General features: G+C 41.7%; 1 protein-coding gene, 1 long non-coding RNA gene and 1 pseudogene across 6 annotated transcripts in view; 2 read left to right on the forward strand and 1 right to left on the reverse strand.

Moving 5' to 3' along the window:
• Positions 1-24625, reverse strand: part of ME3 (malic enzyme 3) — a 194548-nt gene that overhangs the window by 134677 nt on the left and 35246 nt on the right. The window contains exon 1 of one of the 4 annotated variants that reach the window (XM_034995434.1): positions 5516-5581. The exons of the other annotated variants lie outside the window; for them this stretch is intronic. Coding sequence (XP_034851325.1) covers positions 5516-5551 — 36 coding nt within the window. The 5' untranslated portion in view covers positions 5552-5581. Of the gene's footprint in view, positions 1-5515; positions 5582-24625 lie in introns of those variants that run through there. 4 annotated transcript variants of the gene reach the window in all.
• Positions 5928-6500, forward strand: LOC118003958 (annotated as a pseudogene).
• LOC118004207 lies at positions 9743-22158 on the forward strand. Of its 2 annotated transcripts, XR_004677511.1 has the most exons (4): positions 9743-9773; positions 13899-13970; positions 19151-19282; positions 19946-22158. It is a non-coding gene; the product is annotated as an uncharacterized LOC118004207 (long non-coding RNA). The 2 variants fall into 2 exon arrangements; XR_004677510.1 differs by lacking the exon at positions 9743-9773 and having other exon boundaries at positions 13837-13970.

The following is a 24625-nucleotide window of genomic DNA, read 5'->3' on the forward strand; positions in this document are numbered from 1 at the left end:
AGAGCTTGTTGTTCAAGTTTGAAAAGTACATCATCCGACAACCTGGCAACCTCCCAGCACAGACCATCAACAACGCGATGGAGAGACTCTTGTGACTTCAACTCTTTACCCACCTAGAGCCTGTCTATTAAGCACCTCCTATGCACGGGGCTGTGTGGGGCAGTGGGGATATAGAGATGAAGTAGAGAAAGTCCCTTCGTTAAGGACCTCACATCCCAGGGATGGAGACAAAGTTAAGAATAGGAAATAATTCAAGATGTTAAGCACACAGAGAAATGTATCAAGCGCTCTGGGGTAGAGGGTAGGGAGAGAATGATTCTTCTTGAGGGCTGGGGCGAGCAGTGGGGAAGGCTTCACAGAGAAGCGACATTTGAATTAGACCTTGGCTTTGTTCATTTCTTCAAGCCTAGAGGCAGGAGAGGGAAAGCAGGGCAGGCTTTCTGAGGGAATAGGAAGAGATCTGGGGAGGGGGATGATACTGGGGGCGGGCAGGGCTGAGGGGCAGTGGTATGACAGGCAGCAGGATTTGGGGGGTGGGAACAGGTCTGACCAGATTGAAATGCAGGTCTTAGCCTGCAAGCTTTGCTAATTATAGTACTCTGGAGGCAGCAGGGTGCTCCTAAAAGGTTTCAAAGCATAGTCTCCATGTGCCATGCTAAGGAATGTTAACTGTCCTGTAGGCAACGGGGAGGGCAATCAAGCACACAGGTGCAGGTACGGATCCAATCTTCACATTAAAGAGCCCTCTGGCAGCCGACTGGAGGACCAGGGAGGGGAGGTGCCTGGAGGCCACAAGGCAGTGATAGGCTCCTGCCACTGTCCAGGTGAAGGAGGAAGATGCTTTATACCAGGGCAGAGCAAACAGAGTGGAAGGAAAGGGTTAGCTTCAAGGTACATTTCAGAGGGAGGGAAAGCAAGATATGCTGCCTCCTTATGTACTGAGCTATTTGGGGGAAGGTAGAAACCATGCAGACCTTGGATGTCTCAAGCCAGGGAGACTGAGGCCAGTCCCCATTTCTATTTCTCAGCACTGCTTAGGTATCTGTGCTGGAGTCCTCACAGTCTCCCTGACACTTTTCCTTTCCTGGGGTCTGATTAGCCACGCCAGCATTGGAGGAGTTGCCTGACATCAGCCTTCATGGTTTGGAATGTGGCAAATGACTGTTCTATTCTGATTCCGAGTCTCTACAGATCTCCTGTTAGGGGTTGAATTGTCTCCCTTCTCCGACAACGCCCCCCCCTTCCCCACCCCCGCTGAATTCATGTGCTGCAGTCCTAACCCCTAGTTCCGCAGAACATGACCGTATTTGGAGCTAAGGCTTTTTTAGAAGAGGTAATTAAGTTAAAATTGGGTTGTTCCGGTGGATCCTAATCCACTATGACTGGTGTCCTTAAAGAAGAAGAGATTAGGACACAGACAACACAGACAGAGGGAAGACCACATGAAGACACAGGGAGAACACAGCCATGTGCGACCAAGGAAAGAGGCCTCGGAAGAATCCCAACCTGCTAACACCTTGATCTTGGACTTCTAGCCTTCAGAATTCTAAGAAAATTAAGTTCTTTTGTTTAAGCCACATGGTCTGTGGTATTTTGTTATGGGAGCCCCAGCACAGTAATACACTTCCTGTATACAAAATCTCACCCAGAGCCCAAGCCTGCCTGAAATCAGAATAAGCAAGGGCTGGGAACTGGGGCCGTGTTCCCTCCTGTTATTTCTCCAGCCAGTCCAGCTTCTCCACTGGCCACTTTTGTTATTGTAGTCACAGCATCATGACAACAGACAGGCAGGTAAGTCCAAAGAATTCCATCACTGGAATGAGAATGGCACTGGGTTGTTAACAGCAGTGGACTGGTGCTTTTCTCTAGAGTCCCTCAAATGGTTCACAAAGCTGACAACAACCCAGCTCTCAGCACAGGGTTATGATGAGGATTCAGTGTGACCATGAATGAGAAGATAACAGAGAAGGGGCATGGAGATGGAGTCTGTGGATTAGGCTCACTGCGGGGAAAATGACTCCCCTCTGTGCACCCACGTTGTGGTTCACTGGAACCCTGACAAATAAACGCAGTAGACCAGCTATATGCCGGCCCTGTGCTACATAGAACAGACAGGGTCCCACTCCAGGAACTGACAAGGTCACTCCCAAACTGTCAGGAATTCCACCCTTCATCACAAAAGGACCTCACAATGCTCTGGACAGCTTTCTCAAAAGGTGCCACTTTGCTACCCCAGGAGTAAGAATAGTATCAACAGCAATCGGCACATGCTTTGGTTTTATGCGTAATATTTTGTGAAACATACAAGTTTCACAGACCTCACATGAGCTACACAAAGTCTCTGGAACATCAACACACACCCGGCAAGTTGCAAAGAGGGGTCACAAGCCTCAGCTCCAATGGACTCTGAGTTCAATAGGGATTTTGTAACATATATCTTTCCCTAAATTTAAAAGTAATATATGCTTATTATACACTGAAAACTTAAGAAAATTAAATAAAAATTACACCTAGTCTCATCACTCAGAGATAAATACCGAGTCATTTGGCCTGTTTTCTTCTAATATCTTTTCTGTGCTTAAGAAAAAAACTTGTTTAAACAAAGTTGAGATCGTACTATACATAAAATTTCCAATTTTTTTCCACTTAAAATTATATAAGCATTTTCCCATATACGAAAACTTCAACTTAAAACATTACTATACAACTGAAAAAGAGCTCCAACTGATTATCTAATAATTCCTATTTTGTCGAATTGTTTCCCAACTTTCCCTATTATAAATTATGCTTTGATGAGCACACACTTGGTTTGTATTTCTGTTTTTTTCTTCTTATTTATTTTATTTTTTTTCTGTTTTTTAGATTAAACTACTATGGGCCTTTAGAGACTGATAACTCTCATTCATGCATTCAACAAATATTTAATGAGTACCTGCTAGGTGCTGGACAACATTCTAAAAAAATTTTCAAAACAGACAAAATATCCCTGCCTTCATGAAACTTACATTCTAAATTTTAAGTCTCTTTAGGTATATTGCCAAATCAGTACATAAGTAGCCGTCCCACTGCATTTTCACTAGCACTGAGGATTATGGTTTAAATTTTTTTTGACAATTTCATTACAGTTAATGGCAGTGTTGCATTCTTTAAGGACTTTCCCCCTTTCCTCTCTGCCTCCGTGCATTTACCAACTCATAAAATACAAGTAGATAAAGAGACGTCAGGGTCAAATCGGTTCTTTCACTAATGCACTTGGTAGGCTATAAGGCACTGGATATTAGAAGGGAGACCTTTGGAGGATGTTGAAGACTTTGAGAGGGTCTTATATGTATGGAAATATATTTTAAAAAGTGAATAAAACAAAATAAAAAATAAGGAAAATGACAATATTATATATAATATATATAATACTTGGGGAGTGTTTTATCATGTGTTAGAAACTTTCAGAATACTCTTTTTACAATACATACATAATAGTGGTTATAATGTATCAGGCGCTGCTTTGAGCACTGTTGACCCATATAATCATTATAACCTGCTTATGATATAGACCCTACCATCTTCATTTGATAGATGAAGAAACACAGTTTAGGTCAGGAGGGATTTACTGAGTATCCTCTATGAACGAGGCATTGTGTTGGCCCAGGATCACAAAGCTCATGGGTGGGAGGGCTGGGAGTCTGGATCTGGCTCAAGATCTGTCTGAATCCAGGCTCTCATTCTTTCTACTATGTCTTGCTTAAAGGAAAATGTTGTCTTGTTTGGGTTGATGTCTAAGAGGCAACGCTGGACCAGGGCACAGTGCTCTTGGAACAAAATGCCAGAGTTAGAAGAACAGAGGCTCGCAGCTGTGCTGTGCTTTGCGGGTGCGGGGGGGGAGTGCAGTTGTGCTCCCAGGCGCACCTGGGGGGCCCCTCTCTACCCCTTCAAGCCCTTGTCACGTTAACACGGTCCAGGTGATTCAGAATATATCTTTTTGGTTCAGATTCCTCCATGCAATGAACAATAGTCTCTAGGAATTCCAAGAAGTGCTGTAACAATCCTTGGCCTTGGCATTAAAATCAGTTGAACCTTCAGTTATTGAAAATTCTCTTATATTTTTCCCCTGACAACTCTCCCTGTACCTCAGACTGCTTTGATAGCTCCCTTCATGGTTGCCTTCATATTTCAAAACCTATAAAATTACATATTTGAAGGGATTATTCAATTTCTTCCTATGGAAACACACACACCCCATAATGCTTTAATAATGATAACCAGATGGATGGAGGGGTCTTTGACAAGGGGTTTCTTTAGCTAATTTGAGAACATACTGAATTTCAGCTTTTGTGACTAGTGCAAAAATGAGCAGAATGTAAAGTGCCCTGTAAATTTCCTACTTGTGCAATTTTAATACTTTCATCATAGTCAGATGAAATATATTTAAAGCCAACTCTCCCCCTCCTCCATTTTTGAAGGCACAGGTTTCGGGTTTTCCTCAGTCAAATCCAGGAAAATGTTTAACCAGAAGGACTGGATACTCCTAAGTAGTTCCCACTCAGAATTCAGCCCGTAACACCCCCAGTCAGTGCGTATGCTCTGGCCTCCTTCCTTGCTCTCAGAAGAGTCCAAGAGATTCTCACAAGGCTTCTTACCTACATGTAGAATCAGAAAATACTGGCCAGAAGGGACCCTAACAATCATCTGGTCTACCTCTCTCAAGCTGTAACAGAGGAAACCAGTTTTAGAAAGGTTCTGGACGTGGCTAAGGTCAAGTGCATGGTAAGTGGCAGAGTGTAGACTTGAACCACGTTCTACATTTAATGTTCATTCATTATGTCACCTTGCCTCTCTCTTCTGCTTTCCTTTCCTGTACTTTCTCTCCTTTTTTTGTTACTGCTTTCCATTTCCCCTGTGAGAACCAGGTCTTGGATGATGAGGAGGTGAGTCAAACTACAGTGGGTCGGGTTGTGAAGAATAGCCACAACGAGGTGCAACAGGAAACTGAGGAAAGGTTCTGGCAGAGGCAGCCAGAAAAAGTTTGGCTGACAGGTTCAGCATAAGGTAGAGGCTCAGGTAGATAGGTGGAGAGCTGGGAATTCAACATCAGATAACACACAGAAATGTATAAGCAGATTAGATGAGCAGCAGGGAGCAGGGACCCAGACTCAGGAATGGCCTTTCAGTGATAAGGATTTGCATTCATAAGACCTGAGGTGCGGTACCAAGGGATGTGACCACAGGGGTCCTGGTACTGGGACCTGGAACCAGAAACTGGAATACAGTCTCAAGGAACATGTTTACAAGGTCAGGTCAGAACCAGCAGTGAACTGCTGCCCAGAGTTCCTTAAATTCTTCCAAACCAGTGTGGCAGAGACAGTTAGTAGTTGAACAAAGAGGCCATGTACCTCCACAAATCTAGCCTCCCTTGCAGCTGGACGGGGACCATGGACTGTTTTTAGCCTGTGAGGGCAAGTGGAGATCATGGAAGCCACACATCTTGTTGCTGCTGAGGGGAGGCCCACTAGATACCTACTGAGAACAGGCTTGTTGTGGCTCCTTGTCCCCTCATCCAATTCAGTGAAGTACTGGACACAGCATGACCTTCTGACATGAGGACTTAATGTCTACCTGGGAAATGCCTTGGAGCACAAGGGTATACCTTGCTGCAAAGGGGCTGTCTCCTAGAAGAAAAAAAGAGCAAAGAATTGTCTCCTCATAAAACCAACGCTCTCTGCACATTATAACTTCTTGTTTTGTTGAGAAACACCTGAGAACTGGATAAAAGTAGGGAATTTCTATAGGATATAAATGTAAACATATATAAATATATCAAAATTACATAATGTAAATAGATTAATGTGGATGTTAGCAGATTTACATAGGTATAGATTTACATTGCCTAACCCATTTCGTCCTCTCAACAACTAACTGAGGCAGGTGCAATTATGATGCTCATTTTACAGATGAGGAAACTGTGGCACAGTTTCTGTAAGTAACCTGGGAGACAGTTAACCCTGGAGTAGAAAATCCAATATGTTAAGAGGAAGCTAAGGCCACGCTGGGGTGAGGCCCTCACTTCATCCGGCGACTACACTGTGCCCAGCAGCGCCAGCCCAACACTCGCACGCCCTTCTCGGAGCTCGCCTGTATCTACTCGGCCCTCATCCTGCTCCAGGATGAGGTGATGGTCACACGGAGGATAAGAGCAACGCCCTCATTACTTTAATTTACTTTGGAGCCGGGGTAAGTGTTGAACCTTTCGGGCCGGGCTTGTTTGCAAAGGCCCCGGCCAATGTCAACATCGGGAGCCCCATCTGCAATGTAGGGGCTGGTGGACCTGCCCCAGCAGCTGGACCTGGTCCCCTCCCCTTCCCCCACAGCACAGCTGCCCCAGGCGAGGAGAAGGAGGTGGAAGCAAAGAAGAATCAGAGGAGGCTGATGATGACATGGGCTTTGGTCTTTCCAACTAAACCTCTTCTGTAACCTGTTCAATAAAAAGCTGAACTCTTAAAAAAAAAGATAAAGAAAAACCACTACATTAGAAACGACATTTTAATAGATAGTTAAGAAACTATTTAATTTAGTAATTTAAGAAAAATTACTATTGAATATTAATATACCTATTACCATAATTTAAACATATTAAATGTTTGAATACAGTCTCAAGGAACATGTTTACAAGGTCAGGTCACATTTTTTTTTTTAATGTAGGTTCACGCTCAGCACAGAGCCCAGTGTGGGGCTTGAACCCATGACCCTAAGATCAAGACCTGAGCTGAAATCAAGAGTTGGACACTTACCTGACTAAGCCACCCAGGTGACCCTGTATTTTATATATTTTTAAAATTAAAATTAACCATTTAAAAATGCATTTAGGGGGCACCTGGGTGGTTCAGTCTGTTAAGCGTCTGCTTTTGGCTCGAGTGATGATCTCAGGGTCCTGGGATCAAGTCCCACAACAGGTTTCCTGCTTAGTGGGGAGTCTGCTTCTCCCTCTGCCCCTCCCCTGCTCATGCTCTCTCTCTCAAATAAATAAATAAAATCTTTAAAAATAAATTAATTTTTAAAAATGCATTTAGTACATTCACAAGTTGTGCAACCAACACTTTTATGTATGTAGTTTTAAAATATTTTTATCACCCCAAAAAGAAACATCCTTGCCATTAAGCAGCTGCTCTCCATATTCCCAGTCCTCCATCCCCCAGTCCTAAGCAACCACTCAGCTACTTTCTGTCTCTATAGATCTCACTATTTTGATATATTTATTCTAGATACTTCATCTAAATGGAATCGTATAATCGGTGACCTTTTGGGGCTGCCTTCTTTCACATTAGCGTGTTTCTGAGGTTCATCTTGTAGCATGTATCAATGCTTCATTCCCTGGAATGGCTGACTCATCTCCATTGTAAATATACATTACTATCTGTTCATCCTTTCATCTATTGGTGGACATCTGTGCTCCTTCACCTTTTCGCTGCTGTGAAGAGTGCTGCTAGGGATACTCTTACACATGCATTTGTTGGAGTGTCTCTTTTCCACTCTTTCAGGTATCTACCTAGGAGAGGACTTACTGGGTCATACAGTGATTCTATGTTTAACTTTTACAGGAACCCCCACAATGAATTCCACAGTGGCTGAATCACAGCAAATTCCACAGTGGTTGAATCATTTTATATTCTCACTAGCAATGTACAAAGGTTCCAATTTCTCCATATCTTAACCAACTCTTGTTATTCCTGGTGTGGTTTTTTGGTTTTTTGGTTTTTTGGTTTTTAGTACTGCCATCTTGGTGGATGTGAAGTGGCATCTCATTGTGATTTTGATATGCGTTTCTCTAATGATAAATGATGTGGAGTATCTTTTCCTGGGCCACTGGCTATTTGTATATCTTCTTTGAAGAAATGTCTATTCAAGTAACTTTACTCATTTTAAAGTTTCTTTGTCTTTTGTTGTTGTTGTTGTTATAAGAGTTTTTTATATACTTGCAAACATTTTCTCCCATTCTGTAGGTTATTTTGTTATATTAAAGCTGAGTTTCTAAGTCTCTTACTCAAAGAGACTTCCTAGGATATTAAAAAGTTTGCTTTAATATTTATAAATACTGTTATACCCTTGACACTATAGATGTTTGCTATGGAAATATTTGTTATTGAAATTTGTTATTAAACTTTGTAGTTTGTAGTAGAAAAAATTAACAAGTATTTACTAAGCATCTGCTATGTCTATGTCTCTTGTCCTCAATGTATTTTAATTTACTTTGGAGCAAAAGACTTTTACTATGGACATGGCTACAGCATGCACAATCCAGTGTGGTATAAAGTGCTGGAATGAGAGTCAGCTTCATGGCCTGTCGAGCCCAGACAAGGGCTTTACTTCTGCGTCTTGGTTTTCCCCATCTGTAGCACAGGGCTGGTAGTAACTGCTTTGACTCCCTCCTAGGGCTGTGAGGATCAGATAAGTGAGAATCTGCACCAAGGAATTCGAGAGCTCTTTGGGATCCCCCTGTTCACCCCAACACACACATGCACACACACAAAAGCGCTTCGTAAACTTCATCCACTGTACTGATGTTGTCCTGGGCAAACCAGGTCGGATGGTGTCCTCCTCACAGCATTCCTGGAGTGTTTTCTAAAACACAAGTCTGACTGTGTTACTCTGTCCGCTAAAGCCCTACAGTGGCTCCCTCTCTTCAAAGAGAGACTTGGTGATGTGACTCTTCAGCCTCTCCTCTGACTGACGCCCAGGGCCCCAGGCCGGGCTGTGCCAACCTGGGTTTCCGGTCTGCACCACCCTCCGTGACTCCTCAGAACACCTGTACATGCTGTTCCACCAGCATTCAGAAGGCTGGATGTGCTTCTGAGTCATGGGATCTGACAACCGTAAGCAGGCGTGGGTCCTGCGAAGGCCTCCATCTCAGAGGCGTGATGGAGAGGAGATCACTCTGCTTCTGAAGACTAGTGTGGATGGCGCAACTCTGCCCCCAGTAGCCGTGTGACCTTGGGCCAGCCTCCCTGGGCCTCAGCTTTCTCATCTGTGATTCAGGGGAGCTCAGAGTCCCTTTCAGTCTAGGACTTGGCATTTCCTCTATGAACAAGTACTTATTTTTAGCTTTACTGAGGTATAATTGACAAAATGGTAATATATTTAAAGTATACAGCATGATGATTCCACACATGTACACCCTGTGTCGAGGTAATTAATGTAACCATCTCACATATTTATCCTTTTTGTGTGTGTGAGAATACTTCAGTTCTACTCTCTTAGCAATTTCAGTTACACAGTACAGTCACCATGTTATGCATTAGATCAGATCCTTATAACTGAAAGTTCGTACCCTTTTACTGACTTTTCCCTATTTCCCGCACTCCTAGGCAACCACCATTCTACTTTGTTTCTGTGTGTTCACCTTCTTTTTATTTTAAGATTCCACATGTAAGTTTGCCACATGTAGCATTTGTATGAATAAGTATTTTTTGTTGAATTACAGCTGACCCTTCTTGAACAGCACAGGTTTGAACTGTGCAAGTCCACTTCTATGTGAATTAAAAAAAAAAATACAATACTGTAAATGTGTTTTCTCTTCCTTATGATTTTCTTTTCTTTTTTTTTTTTTAAAGATTTTATTCATTCGACAGAGAGAGACACAGCGAGAGAGGGAACACAAGCAGGGGGAGTGGGAGAGGGAGAAGCAAGCTTCCCGCGGAGCAGGGAGCCCGATGCGGGGCTCGATCCCAGAACCCTGGGATCATGACCTGCGCCGAAGGCAGACGCTTAACGACTGAGCCACCCAGGTGCCCCCCCCTTATGATTTTCTTAATAACCTTTTTTCTCTAGTTTATTGTAATAACACAGTGAATATATATAGCATACAAAATATGCGTTAATCAACTGTTCCTATTATCGGTAAGGCTTCCAGTCAACAGTAGGCTATTTTGGTAGTCAAGTTTCTGGGAAGTGAAAAGTATACAAGGATTTTTAACTGCTTGGGGGTCGGTGCCCCTAACCACCACCTTGTTCCTTCAAGGGCTAGCTGTACATTGAAATCAGTGGTACTTAACAATAGTCATTATTCATTGATATTTACTATTTCAGGCTCTATTCAACTACATTATTTTTTTAAAAGATTTATTTATTTATTTTAGAGAGAGAGAGTGCGGGGGGTGGGGGGACAGAAGGAGAGAGAGAGAATCTCAAGCAGACTACCCCCTGAGCACGGAGCCTGACATAGGGCTTGATCTCATGACCCTGAGATCGTGACCTGAGCCAAAATCAAGAGTTGGACACTCAGCCACCTGTGCCAACAGATGCCCCTCAACTATGTTATTTGGAATCTTTGTAACAAGCAGCCTCCCTGGGTCATACAGCCAGAGATGGGGGAGGTGGCTAGGCTTCAAACCCAGACAGTCCGACTCCAAAGCTCAAAGTTTTTCCCTTCAAGTATCTTCCTCCAGGACAATTTCAATGATTTTCTCCTCCCTGAGTCTGCCTCCACGCCCCAACTTATTGGCCCAGAAACAATGGACTATTTCTCCACTCCAGCTTTCTAAGAGCTTCCAGAGCCTATTGTGTGTCCCTCCCAGAGAAGGATCTGGGAGTCCGCTGCACGTTGCCACCGAGAAAAGACTCCACCTCCCCATCCCCCCACTCCCACAGCTGTCTGAGCTCATCTGAGAAGAGCAATAACAATATCATATGACACTTACATAACAATGAGCAATTGATCCCAGCAATCCCATAAGTCAAGTGAGGATTGATTTTATGGATGAGGAGACTGAGGCTCAGGAGTTCCCCTGCCCATGACCACATACTTGGCTCCAAGTACATTGCTTCCCCCCTGAGCCTTTGACACACCATGTTGAACTAGAGTTTGGGGAAATCTCTCAGGGACACACCTTCCTAAGTTTCTCCTTGTGGTCAGTGAAGAGAAAGGGGTATCTCAGGCCACTTTGAGCTACACACACAAGTGCCACCCAAATGGAAACCTGTCTTGACCCTAAAGAATCAATCGGTGGTCCACCTTTGGTGAAGCTATTTTCGGGTCCCCATCAGGGTTCTCAGATTCTGTTACACAGGCTTCCTCCTGTGCCCCCTGAGCTTGACAGTACCTTAGAATACCCCTGACACCCTCAGTGACTGATGTTCACCAGATGCTGCTCGGGCCTCGTGTTCTTACACGGGGATGACAGAAAAAAATACACCATTACCCACTGGGAACTGACTGATAGTTCACAGTGCTGATTACTCTTCCCCATACGGGGGAGAGGAGGAATTTCAGTGGAGCGGTGTGGAGACTTTGGTTGGTTGACTGGTTTTGATTTGTTGGTCACTTGTCTGGCTTTGGATTATCTGATGCTTACCCTTCCTGTCTTAATCACCCCTATTTCTTTTTCTAATCCATGCGTCCCCCAGAGAAAGAAGTGTAAACATGTGAGGTTGTGGTTTTCAGCAAATTTGTCAGGAATCCATGCCAAACCAGGTTTCGCCTGAAAACCAGTCTGGCACGGAGAACAACTGAAGGAGATAGGGTTACATTTCTTGTAAACCAACAGCTTGATTTTCATTTTGGCACATTGCGGGTTTTGTTGTTATCGTTATTGTTGTTGTTGTGGGCTGAGGAATAGGCTTATTTTCCATAGCTGGATTTATGGCTTAATGTAGCTTCTTGAAGCTTGCTGAATAAATTCTATTCGATTTACACTCACAGCCATTAAGAATTTGAGCAATCCATTCTCCTCTCAGAGTGATCTTTCTAAATTGCAAATGTGATTGTGATACTCCTTGTTTGGGATATTCTGGTCAAAAATTACTTTGCAGACTTATTGATTGGGCTGATATTATCTGGTATTCCTACAGCACTAAGACATAGCTGGCCACTGTTTTGACTGGTTTAGATCCAAACCATACAGGTCATTAAATATTTTGAGTATCATACCTCCTTATTAACCTTTACTTCTCCCCTTACCCTGATGGCATTAAGTCAAGCCATTCCAGAAAATACCTCATGCCTTGAATAAACCAAGATCTCTCATCTTCTCATAATTTTGCCTTGGAGACCCCTAGCCTTCCCTAATTCCTCTCATCCTTCAGTGACCTCAGGTCTGTGAGCCCTTCCCTCACCTGTCCTCTCTCCCTTTTCCACCACACACACTGCCATTCTGTCCTCTCCAATTCCATAACACCAATGCCACTAATATATATAATGCCAGTGACTGTATAACACCAATGACTTAAGAGACACAGTTTTTTCACTACAGGGGAAAAATATGCCAAGAGGCAAGTTAATACCACCATCAAGAGGCAAATAGGACAGTAGGTCCTTCCCATAAGAGAGTCACAGAATCTCAGAGTTGGAAGGGATCTAAGGGCCCTCCCCACCCCCTTGGGCAGTATCCTTGATAGATGTTTTTTCAGCTTCCAATCAAGTACTTCCAGAGATGGAGCAGTCAGTGGTTTTTAGAAAGTTTTTCTTTACATTGAGCGAAAGTTGACCTCACACTCAACACTACTTGTATGCCCTTGGTCTGCCTTCTGGAGATGCAGAATAAGTGTACTCCCCAGTCTGCTTGATGGCCCTTCGGATACTTGAGGAGGGCACTCCTCTGCTCTCTCTCCTTCAGAAAAAGACTGGGGTTCCGGAATCATTCTTTCAGGCATGCTTGCAAGAAAATCATGCCTTGACCGCCCCATAAGCCAAATGTACCCATTATGTTATTTTCCAAGTGCTTGTCACCAGGCTGTTGTTTGGGGGAACAGAAATACATTTTATCCCAGAGTTGATTAATTTAAGCATAGCGGTACACTCCCTTAAATATAAGGTTACAAATGAAGAAAATAAAAACCAAAAATAACAGGAGGTATTTCTTAGAGACAGGAAAAGCTCCATACATTCTGTGATAAATCTAGCAGATTAAGTTTAGCGGCAGCTCCTTATTTGTGAAATTCTATGCCTGCTTCTAGAAAAGAGACAAAGAGGCAGCCAAAAGATAAGGCCCGCACATCTCTCGGAGTTCATGCATGCACACTTGCTTAATTTAGGAAAATTCCTAGGAGGGGCCACTGTGGGGAGCTGGAGACCACTCTGAAAGGAAACCTAATTCCAGTAAAATTAAGTATGCATGTGATGGAAGCAGGCTGGGGACTCTCTGAATCTGTTTTGGAAAATGATCCTGGAATTTTTCTCTAAGAATCTACTCACGATAACGATGTTTTCAAGTATAGTTTAAATGCAGTTTTGCCCAGAGGCAAAGCAATGTATTCAAACACCCTGCAAGCTCCCTCTAGAGGTTCAAGTGTGCAGCCACCAGCAGAGCTCCTGGGCCTAGAAGCCTGCCCCAGTGTGCAGAGGAATCAAGAGACTTACAAGAAGTTACTGTTTTTTTCTGTTAATTAGAGCCAAATCTGTTGGCTGAAAAAAATAAATTAGAGAACACAACAAAACATCACCATTCTCCAAATAAAGCAAGGCTGGGATCAAATATGTCGTGAATATACATTCACATAGAAGAGGTAGTAACTGGTAATATCCTAAAATTTCAAATCAGGTAATAGGCTGATGATTGACGGTGCAATGAAGAAAGTAAAAGTTCTTGATGCCTCCTAGCTGTGCTAACTTCTAAAAAGGCATGCATCTTCTGGGGAATGGATGCCATAATCAACATGATCATCATTATAGCTACCAGTTGTTGAGCACTTTTTATGTGCTAGGCACCATGCTAAAAACTTTACTCACATTTTCTCATGTAATCTTTGCAAGCCCCCTTTTAGATACATACTATATGAGCACCATTTACAGATCAGGAAGCAGGGACTTACAGGAGTTCAATCCTTTCTACAAGTGCATGCAGTTCATATGTGATGTTAGGACTCAAACTCTGATCTGTGCTTTTAAACACAATAAAACAGTGTTTTCTCATCAGAGGAAACTGGACTCTGCAAGATGAATGACTAGTTCTGAACACCCAACAAGCAAGTGGTGCCATTAATGAGAGGTATGTTTTTTTGTTGTTTTTTTTTTAAGATTTTTTATTTACTTATTTGAGAGAGAGAGAATGAGAGACAGAGAGCACGAGAGGGAAGAGGGCAAGGGAGAAGCAGACCCCCTGCTGAGCAGGGAGCCCGATGTGGGAGCTGAAGGCAGTTGCTTAACCAACTGAGCCACCCAGGCGCCCGAGAGGTATGTTTGAGAGTGTACATATGATGCCTGGTCCATCCTGGATTTTCAGTGAAAACCTTCGCCTTTAAAATGACCGCCAATCTGACTACCTGTGTCCTGAGTGTGTCCTTCCAGAACACAGAGACCCCTGGGAGGCAGTCCATGCAATTTGATTTTTATATCCTGTCACCTAGACTGGTATGCTCCTTATACTGGGTGCATGAGTCGAAGAATGATTGAATGACACTGGCTGTCTTCTAAGAGCTTACAATCTGCTAGCAATGTTCAAGATCTGCACACACACACACACACACAGCCCAGTATAATTATTAGTAGAAGTAAGTTAAAATATGTTAAAGTTATATACCAGCAATTTCACATTCTTTGTTTTACATGTAGCCAGAAAAACTTGCCCACGTACAAGGAGACATGTACCAGAATGTTGACTGCAAAATTGTTTCTAATAGAAAAAATTGGGAACAACTAAATAGTTCTCAACAGAGGCCTGGAGAAGTACATTTCAGTTTACTGATATAATGGAATGTTATACTTAGTGATTAAAATAAATGGTCTGAAACTGTATTACATGGATAACTCTTGAAGCACAATAAGTAGAAAATATAATGATAATAATAGCTAACATTTATTTAACACTTAAGTGCCAGGTAGAACTTTATGGGCTTTGCATGTATTAACTCATTTCATCCTCACAACAAACTTTTGAAAGGTAGATATTATCACCAAACCCATCTTAGAAATGAGGAAGTTGAAAGATACCTACTTCGACATAATTGCAAAGATGTTTAAAGATATGCAAAAGACTATAATTTAAGAATACATCCAGGGGCGCCTGGGTGGCTCAGTCGGTTAAGGGGCTGCCTTCAGCTCAGGTCATGATCCCAGGGTCCTGGGATGGAGCCCCACTCGGGCTCCTTCCTCAGCGGGGAGCCTGCTTCTCCCTCTCCCTCTGCTTGGCACTCCACCTGCTTGTGCTCTCCCTCTCTCTATCTCTATCAAATAAATAAATAAAATCTTTAAAAAAAAAAAGAATACATCCATATGTATTAAAAGTATTAAAACATGCATGGGAATCATTAAATACCAAAATTATGATGGTGATTACCTTAGGGGTGGTGACAGGGAGAGGGCCATGATCCAGGAGGGAATTAGAGAGGACATCAAATGTATTTATAATGTTTCATGTAATGACTGCCACATATTCTTTATATTTATACTTTTACTATGTCTAAAATATTTCATAATAAAAAAATGACCAATAAGCAGAAACGAAATACCTAAATATTAAATAGGCTCAAGGTAAAGAAACATTGTTCCTGATTTTGCACAAAGAAATAAGCATTTATTTATTCATATATATTTTAAGATTTATTTATTTGAGAGAGAGAGAGAAGGGGGGAGGGGCAGAGGGAGACGGAGAGAGAGTCTTAAGCAGACTCCACTCTGAGCATGGAGCCTGACGTGGGGGCTGGGATGCGGAAGTCTGTGTTGACGGGCATGAATAACTACTGACCGAGTGTCTGCTTTTGACTTTGGGAAGAGGTGATGGGGACTCAACCGCAACTCAAAACCCAGACAGTGACAACAGGGCCTAAGTGCTTCGCTGACCATAACTGAACCTACCGTTGGGCAGAAAGGCCAGGGCACAATGGAAGACTTCAGGCAGTCCAGTTTTAAGGCAGCTGTGGCTCTGGGTCCAGACAGCCCCCAAGTCCAGTATCGCCCTAGGCCAGATGACACTGTCCTGAACTTGGGCCGCAGACTCTTCACTCCCCACCCCCACCCCTACCCCTGCCTCCACCCATCCCTCTACCTCCTGTACCTATGGGGACTCCCCCTTGCTCACCTATTCTCACTGGCTGTTCAACTGCTTGGGTTCTGGATCAGAAAATCTGGGACAGCATAACTTACAGCCTTAGGCCACTTTGCCAGAGTCTCTGGGGACAAAAGCTGGTTTCCCAAGTGCACAAAGAGAAGTAGTTGCTCCAAAAACACTTGTTTGACTGATAGAAATGAGTATTTGGTTGGTGCTGCATTAAAAGGAAGGCATTGCCTTGTCATGCAATGGAAAGCTAGAAGTTAAGTCTGAAGATGGAGCCGTGAATGTTGGCTCTTCCTCTGCTTCTACGTGTCTGATCTCAGACAAGTACTCAGCTTCTCCTAACCTCAGTTTTCTCCTCTGCAAAACAGGGGCCACACAACCATCACCTAAAGGGTCATTGTGAGGAGCAAAGACGACCCTTTAGGTGATAGTTGTGGTGGCCGCTGGGTGTTCACTATGTACCTAGCTCTGTGCTTGGGACTTTGATACAGAATCTCATCTAAACTTCTCAGCACCTCTGAGAAGGAACTGGGGAACAGAGAGCTTAAGTAATTTGCCCCAGTCTTATAGCTCATAAATTGTGGATCTGGGATTCAAACTCAGATCTGCCTGGCTCTGAAGACTTAGAGCACTAGAGGCTGCAAAGTGCTTTGAAAATGTTATTTCTACTACCCGTGTAGAAGTTGCAAACTCATTTCAATCAAGTTAAAACATCCTCTCTTAAACTGGCCTGATTGGGGATTAATTTAGATCCAAAACACACAGGCTGGATTACATCCTTGCCATGAGTCTAAGACCCCTTTTGCTCCACACGAGCAGACTAGAGACCTGTGTTCCTTTCTGTCTGGACACTCAGTGAGCCAGGCTGGACATGAAGGGGTCCCCAAAGCGAGAACAACCTTCCCTGGGGAACCCAGGTCTCCCAATCCCCAAGGTGGTGCTCTTACACTGGACCTCAATTCTTTGTCTTCACAGCTTCTTGGCAATGGTCACCAATGAGGTGCCTAAGGATTTATTTTGTAGTCTCTAAAAGCTAGGTCCTCAAACCCAAACATTCACTTCACTTGCCAACCCTGGCAATTAAGTGCTCTGGAAATTAAGGTTTTCAATAGCTTCTCTGTATCCCCTAACCTAGGAACAGTTCAAGCTGCTTCTTTTATACTGGCATTATCCTTAATATTGTATTAAATACTAAGTGTTTGGTGTTCCCAATTCTGTAGCATTTACCACTTCAAATAAATTAATGAGCTACTTCTTCATATAATGTCCAAAATCTTAAATCATGTCACATGTGGCCACAAGAGAACTTTTAGGATTTTTGGCTGTAAGAATACATCCACTCTGGCAGAAGCACATTCTTTTTTTTTATGTGATCCAGCTTGAAAAACCAAGAGCTATAGCCTTCAGCTGGAGGTCCTTTTGGGACACGTTTTTCTGACCTTCATAAATCTAAGCTGGAATTTATATACTCTTCTCCCACACGAATAGACATTAGTGAGCTTCTGGCCACCTTTAGACCCCACACATAATTTTCAGAGTCACAGTTTCAGAAGCTATAGCCTCTGGATAATCGGAATCACCATGTTTTAGAGTTGAAGGTTGCTCTAGCATTCTCAGATTCCTGGTGAATAAAAATTAACAGTTCAATCACAAGCCATTATATTAAAGACCATTCATTGGATACCTACTATGTGCCATGCACTGTTCTTCATTTTCTTTTTATTTTTTAAGAAAGATTTTATTTATTTATTTGTCAGAGAGTGAGCGAGCACAAGCAGGGGGAGCGGCAGGCAGAGGGAGAAGCAGGCTCCCCACTGAGCAGGGAGTCCGATGTGGGACTCCATCGCAGGACTCTGGGATCATGACCTGAGCCGAAGGCAGATGCTCAACCGACTGAGCCACCCAGGTGTCCCTTTTTTTAATTTAATAAAAAATTTTAAAGTAATCTCTACACCCAATGTGGGGCTTAACTCATGACCCCAAGATCAAGAGTCGCACGTTCTTCGCCCTGAGCCAGCCAGACGCCCCATGCTCTGCACTATTCTAAGCACTTTATAGGTATAACTTATTTTGTCCTCTCCCAAATCTCATAAGGTAGATAGATACTGTTATTATTCCCACTTTATAGATGATGAAACAGAGGCACAGAGATTAAAATCATCTGCCAAGGTTCAAATCTAAGCTGTGGGACTCCCCTTGACCACTCCTTTATCTCTTGACTCAAGATCACAGAGCTCGTAAGTGTTCACCTCTGTCTCAGTCTAATTTCAGGTGACTACAGGGATGCACTTTGCCTCTGGAGGGCTGTCAAGATATAGGAGTGCGTGTATAGGGTGCTGACAGTGGTGTGAGGTGGGTGGGGGCAGAGCACCTCCTGCTTCTTCCCAACTCCCCATCCTCAGAGAATGTCAGCATTCCAACCTTGGGCGTTCGGTGGCTCGGGGGTTAGAGACAGTACAAGGCCTAACTCATGCATCTGGTTCTCAAGGATTCTTCCTTTAAATAAATAAATAAATAAATAAATAAATAAATAAATAAATAAATAAATATTTTAACAAAGGAAAATGTAAACATCCTAATTGCATGGAATGTATGGAAAAGTAGAAGGAAGTAAAACTTACTCATGATCCTACCACCCAACAACCACTGTTGACATTTTGGTCTATTTTCCTGCAGTCATTTTTGGACAATGCGTACATCATTAGCTGTGACAGTGATAAATATACAATATTGTGTCTAGCTTTTTCCGCTATATTCTGTCTATAGTAATATTTACCTTTTAGAAACATCATTTTAAAATATATATATATGTATAAAATGTATGTTATACCATTGTGGGGATATGCTACAATTTACATAAATATTCCTGTTGTCAGGAATTTATGTTATTTTTTTTTAAGATTTTATTTATTTACTGGACAGAGAAAGAAACACAGCAAGAGAGGGACACAAGCAGAGGGAGTGGGAGAGAGAGAACCAGGCTTCCCGTCGAGCAGGGAGCCTGATGTGGGGCTCGATCCCAGGACCTTGGGATCATGACCTGAGCCGAAGGCAGACACTTAACGACTAAGCTACCCAGGCGCCCTCATTTATGTTATTTTTTAAACATTTTATTATCGTAAGTAGCACTAAAGAAACTTCTTTTTTTTTTTAAATAAAATGTTTGCCATATTTAGGCATACTTCTCTTGGAAGAATTTCCAACATGAAAATATTGGAACGTCTCTTCACCTGAACATTAGGAGTTCATTAGGAATTTCTCCACACTGACATTAATTATCAAGCTGTCAACTGTCAATATGGAAATAAGTAAGTCATCATGTGATTTCTCATTATGTTACAAACTTAAATGAACCTCTGCCTTTTTGTGTTTTTCCAAACCATGCTACGGTTGTAGTTGATTCTCAGGTAGAATGGCAAACAGAAATATTCTGCTCATCTATAACATAGGCATGACTGAAAGTGATACAAGATCAGGAAATGCTTAAAAACAAGGATTCTACCTCTGCGATATTCTTTAAGAAAACTGATAACCCCAGTCTAATCATGAGAAAACATTAAACAAACCCAGTTTGGGGGGCTGGGTATTCTACAGGATACCTGGCTAGTATTTCTCAGGACTGCCAAGGTCGTAAAAACAAAGACTGAGAAACTATCCAGACCAGGCAGATTAGGGGGACATGGCAACCCAATGCAACGTGGTTCCCTGGGCTTGGATCCTGGAATAAAAAAAGGGCCTTAGTGGAAAAACTGATGAAATCCGAATACAATCTGGAGTTTAGTTAATAGCGATGTACCAACATCCGTTTCTTATTTTTAACAAATGATCTTGGAAATGTACATGCCAGCCTGGGGAAAACTGGGTGAGGGGTATACATGAACTCTCTGTATTTTCTTTGTAACTTTTTTGTATATCTAAAATATTTCAAAATAACAGTCTGGGTTTTTGCTTTGTTTTGTTTTGTTTTTTAGAGAGATGAAGACAAGGGTTTTGGAGCCAGCCTGATTTGGTTTTGAGTCCTGGATCTGGCATTTGTGCCAGCTGAGTGACCTTGAAAAATTATTTCTTTGAGTGTTAGTATATCTACTTTATATGAAGAAAATTATCTACCGCAGGGGGTTGTAGGTCTTAGCTACAGTAGATAAAGCATTTAGCATTATTCCAGGTACGAGGTAAGTGCTTGATAAATGTAAGCCATAGGATTATTTTGATTAGTTCGAGGGTTCTTCATTCCAATTCTTAGTTCCCTTTAAGGTAAGAAGGAATTTTTATGCATAGCTATGTAAAAAGTGGGAAATTAAATAGCCTCATTAAAATTTCAAACTCAACACGAAGGAGACAAACTGTTATGTGAATCTGGAAACAGTAACTGGTGTGGGCTTTTGGATCATTGCTCTTGTTTTCTATGTACCTATTGGGTCGTTTCCTAAGGATAGGTGTAGTGAGAAGATGCAAGGTTTTGAAATGAGACTACATTCTAGCACTGATTGCCCAAAATAACCAACTTACAAATGCCCATTGTAAGACATGGGAATTCTTTCATTTGAATTGCTTAGAAAAACAATCTTGTAGAGAATTGAAAATGGTCTGTGCTTGGCCTCTACCCAAAGGCAAATTATTTTAGTATGAAAGTCTAAGAAAATAATTTAACCACAAGCTATGTGAGTAGGAAAGGAAAAATAACCAAAGGATAAAGAAAAATACACTCTGGCTCTATCATATATAAAATTTCTTTTTTGGGTGCTAAACTGCAACACAGATGTGAAACTTGATCTACAAGTAGGGTCCAAACAACAGAAAGAAAATAAATAATCCAAGACCTAAAAAATATTCTGAGATGACATTAAACTTCAGTGAAAGACTAAGTATGGGCATAACCAAAGCTCGTTATTCAACACCACTGGTCCTAGACTTCAGGCTAGGACCTGAATTCAAATCCACTTACAAGAGGTAGGGTCATAAATAACCTAACTAGCTTCAGGTTCCTCACTCTAGAAATTGTGATAAGAATATCTACATCACAAGATTCTTTATGAAACAATATAAGGGGTGAGATAGCGTGAAAAATGCTTTGCACAGAGCTTACATATAAGAGACAAAGAATAAATATTAGCCAGATCTAAATTTGAACATACACAACACTGACCTGATCACATTTTTGACCTTGTTTCTAATGTGAAGGAATCTGCAACCTTGTTGGTGAAAAAACTATTTATATGAAAAATTATAGAATACTGAAACTGCATAATAGAGTGTTAAATTGAGTGTTAAAAATATGGTACCAACTAATGTCAGCTTTCTTTTAGTTGCCAAATTTGACCTTACTTTTCAACATGGTATCTTTGGGAAGTGGAGAGAAGTTAAGAGCTTGGATCAAATACTGTACATTAATTAGGGCAGCAAATGTATCCCTTTGGTGTAAGCCTGATTGGCTGACTAATACTCTACCAACTTTGAGATTCACAATAATTCATAACAGCATATCCAGGGAATGAGCTCTTTCATTTAAGTAAATTTTCCAGTATAATTAATTACGCTTTCTTAAATGCTAAAACTTCAATATCTCTGAACAAAATTAAAATTATTTACATTATCCGTTTCACACTCCAGACTACAAGCACATATCTTCCTTTAAATCTCTAGCAGTAAGCACAGTGCCCAGCACCTACTAGGCGTTCACTAAACGTCCTACTGAACTGCAGTGTATGATACATATTCTTATCTTCTTAAGTAGTGTTTGATGAATATGAGTCAACCTTATCTTTACAACTCCAATCATTATTCTCAATGCAATAAATGCATAACATTTCATGTGAGTGAAGTCCTCTGGGGCTATTTGCCTTCATAAAATGGTCTCAGACATGTGATCTAATTTTTCCAGCTTATTTTTAAGTTTTCCATCTCCTCTCTTGGTATCAAGGGGTCAGTGATCACTGCTAGCTCATCTCACATTGCCACCTTTTAGGATCTTCCCTTTTCTAAAATGTTGTAAGCTGGGAAACCAGAGAGCTTGTTTGTCGAGATGCTATCAAAACTAAGGGCCAACAGGGCTCTATGCAAGGGACTCTAGGGCCGCCCTCAGAATAAATCATGTGTTGTGTTGTATGGATTCTTTGGTTGCTTGGAGACTTAGCTTGCATTTATTCATTAAAAAAAAATGTATTTAGTGTCTTTTTCTGTGCCAGTCACTCTTTTAGGTGCAACATCAATGAAAAAAATTGATACAAAAGTCTCTACCCCTTTTAAAGGATATTTCAGTTGGGAGACATATAATAAACAATAAACATAATAAGTTAACAAAGAGGTATTTCTTAGCAATGAGTGCTAAGAAAAAAAGTCAAATGTGATATGGAAGATCTAGAGTGAGACATGACAGGTAGAGCAGGTCACTGTCTTAAAAAGGTTTGTCAAAGTTGGCCTGTGAGGAGGACCTGAAGGGGGGGGAGGGGGTTTGCCAAGCAAACTGAAGGAACCAGGTTCCACGCTGAGGACAAAGCCCAGCAAAGCCCATAAAGCCAGAATAGAGAAGAGCCAGGAGGCCGGGTGACCAGGTGGCATGAGCAAGAGAAAGGCCAGGAGGAGATGAGACTGCCCTGCTGAGAGGACAACCAGGTAGGCCCTCATGAGCCATTGGATTTTCCTTGTGAGGCAGAGGCCACAGCTCCATTTTACAGATGAGCCAATTCAAGATCAGAGAGTTGAAGCATCAGTTTATGGCATCAGTGACCACCGTTAGCTGTCATCATATTGTCTCCTTATAGGGTCTTCTCCTTTCTAGTGTATTAGAATATACATCTTCTCCTTTCTAATACGTCAGGCTTTATGCAAGAGAATTCAGAGCTAGTGTATGAACTCTGACCACTGGATTACAGAGGCACTCCTCTTTCCATCATGCCATACAGTTGCAGGGGGAACTTCAATCAGGTGTAAGTGAACAATCATTTAAGGAGGTTGATCACACGCTTCATTTACTCTCCTGATTACAAAGGAAGAGGTCACCTTCTAGGCATCTCTACCAGGTAATTCACATTGAGGAGTTAGTTTCAGCTACTTCTGTGTCTTCACATAATACATTTTTTTTCTGGTCAAATATTTTATAATTCAGACATTTGACTAATTCAGCCAATCTCTCTGCCCTCCAGGGCCTTAGTCCAATTTCCTGAGGCTTTACATAATGGGCTCCATCTGACCCAGGGCCACTTGTCTTAGTACATTTTCCCATCAGAGTGTGAGGTTTCTCAGGCCTTGCAATTGGTTAAATAATGGAACACAGCCCAAGCTCCGGACTAGGCCTCCTCAGAAATAAGGTCTGGGTTGGGATCCAGGACATAGTTGATGTCAAGGGAACCCTTCCAGACCTCACAAAGAAGTGTCCAGAACCGAAATGTTTCTGTTTTGAGTCCAGATCAGAATATCAAAACCTACCTACTCATGCCAATTCCAAATTTCTCCAAAATAGCTTTGGGAAGATTGTTTGCCTGCTTAAAATATTCATTTCCCATCCTGACACAATGTTCCTTGAGGTTAATAAAAGGAGCAAAATCACTATTTTCAACAAGTTCAACCCAGTGCCAATGGGGGGAAAAAAACCAATGTTTTTACTGGCACAGAATTCATGGAACTTAAAACAATAAAGGTCAACTGTACCATATTTTTAAAACTTTTTTTCTCCTTAGACTTGCTAATTTGTAAGATCGGCCTTAGAATTCTTAAACAAAAACGTAAAACTTTGAATTATTTACAACTGGTCTAAGAATTTCTCTTAAGTAATCAACAGGCGAGGCCTGGTTTCAACACTTAAGAAAGTTTTTATTTATATTTTTTCCCTAAAATACTTTAAAATTCAGGGTTTTCCTTTTTCAAAAAAACATTTACTTAAAGATTTTTATTTATTTATTTGAGAGAGAGAGAGTGCGCACGAGCAGGCGGAGGGGCAGAGGGAGAGGGAGAAGCAGGGAAGCCTGATGATCATGACCTGAGCAGAAGGCAGATGCTTAACCAACTGAGCCACCCAGGCACCCCTCCTTTTTTTTTTTTAAATAGTAAATCCTCAAACTTTAAACTTGTCTTTATAAATAAAGCTGTATCCAAATTTAAGCTGGCCTAAAACATAAGTTAAAGGTCAAGTTAGTCCAACCTCTTAGCATAACTGAATAATGAAGATTTACAGGGTTTTTAGAACGAACAACATTGAAATCATAATTACAATCTAAATTGGAATAATTGGGAGTGAGAACATCTGCTGGAGACTTAAAATCAAAATATGAAAATATTTGTTGGATGAATTTTTATATAAATGAAAATGAATCCTTTAAGGCAAAAAAAATGAAATTACTTTTTTTTTCCTTGAAGAGAGCTATGAATTTTCAGAGTTTACAGGAACTTTGTGGATCATCTATTCTAGAGATAAATTAGTTTCAACTGGAGGCCAACTTTAAGCAATTGTTAGTGGGTGCCTGGGGCATTGTGATTAATCCTGGGAGGTAAGCTCAGTGAGGAGTGTCTGACTGATTAATGTCTGCCATGGCCAGAGGAGGATGTGAAAGGCTGCAGGACAGACGGAAAGACATGTGTGGAAGGACATATTCCAGATACTGTTCATTGATCCAGTCTAACCTATATATAACCTTGACAAAAGAAACCTTAAACTG

Source organism: Mirounga leonina, unplaced genomic scaffold (genome assembly GCF_011800145.1).
Source record: "Mirounga leonina isolate KUSES-001 unplaced genomic scaffold, KU_Mleo_1.0 Mir_92, whole genome shotgun sequence".
NCBI classification, from domain to species: Eukaryota; Metazoa; Chordata; class Mammalia; order Carnivora; family Phocidae; genus Mirounga; species Mirounga leonina.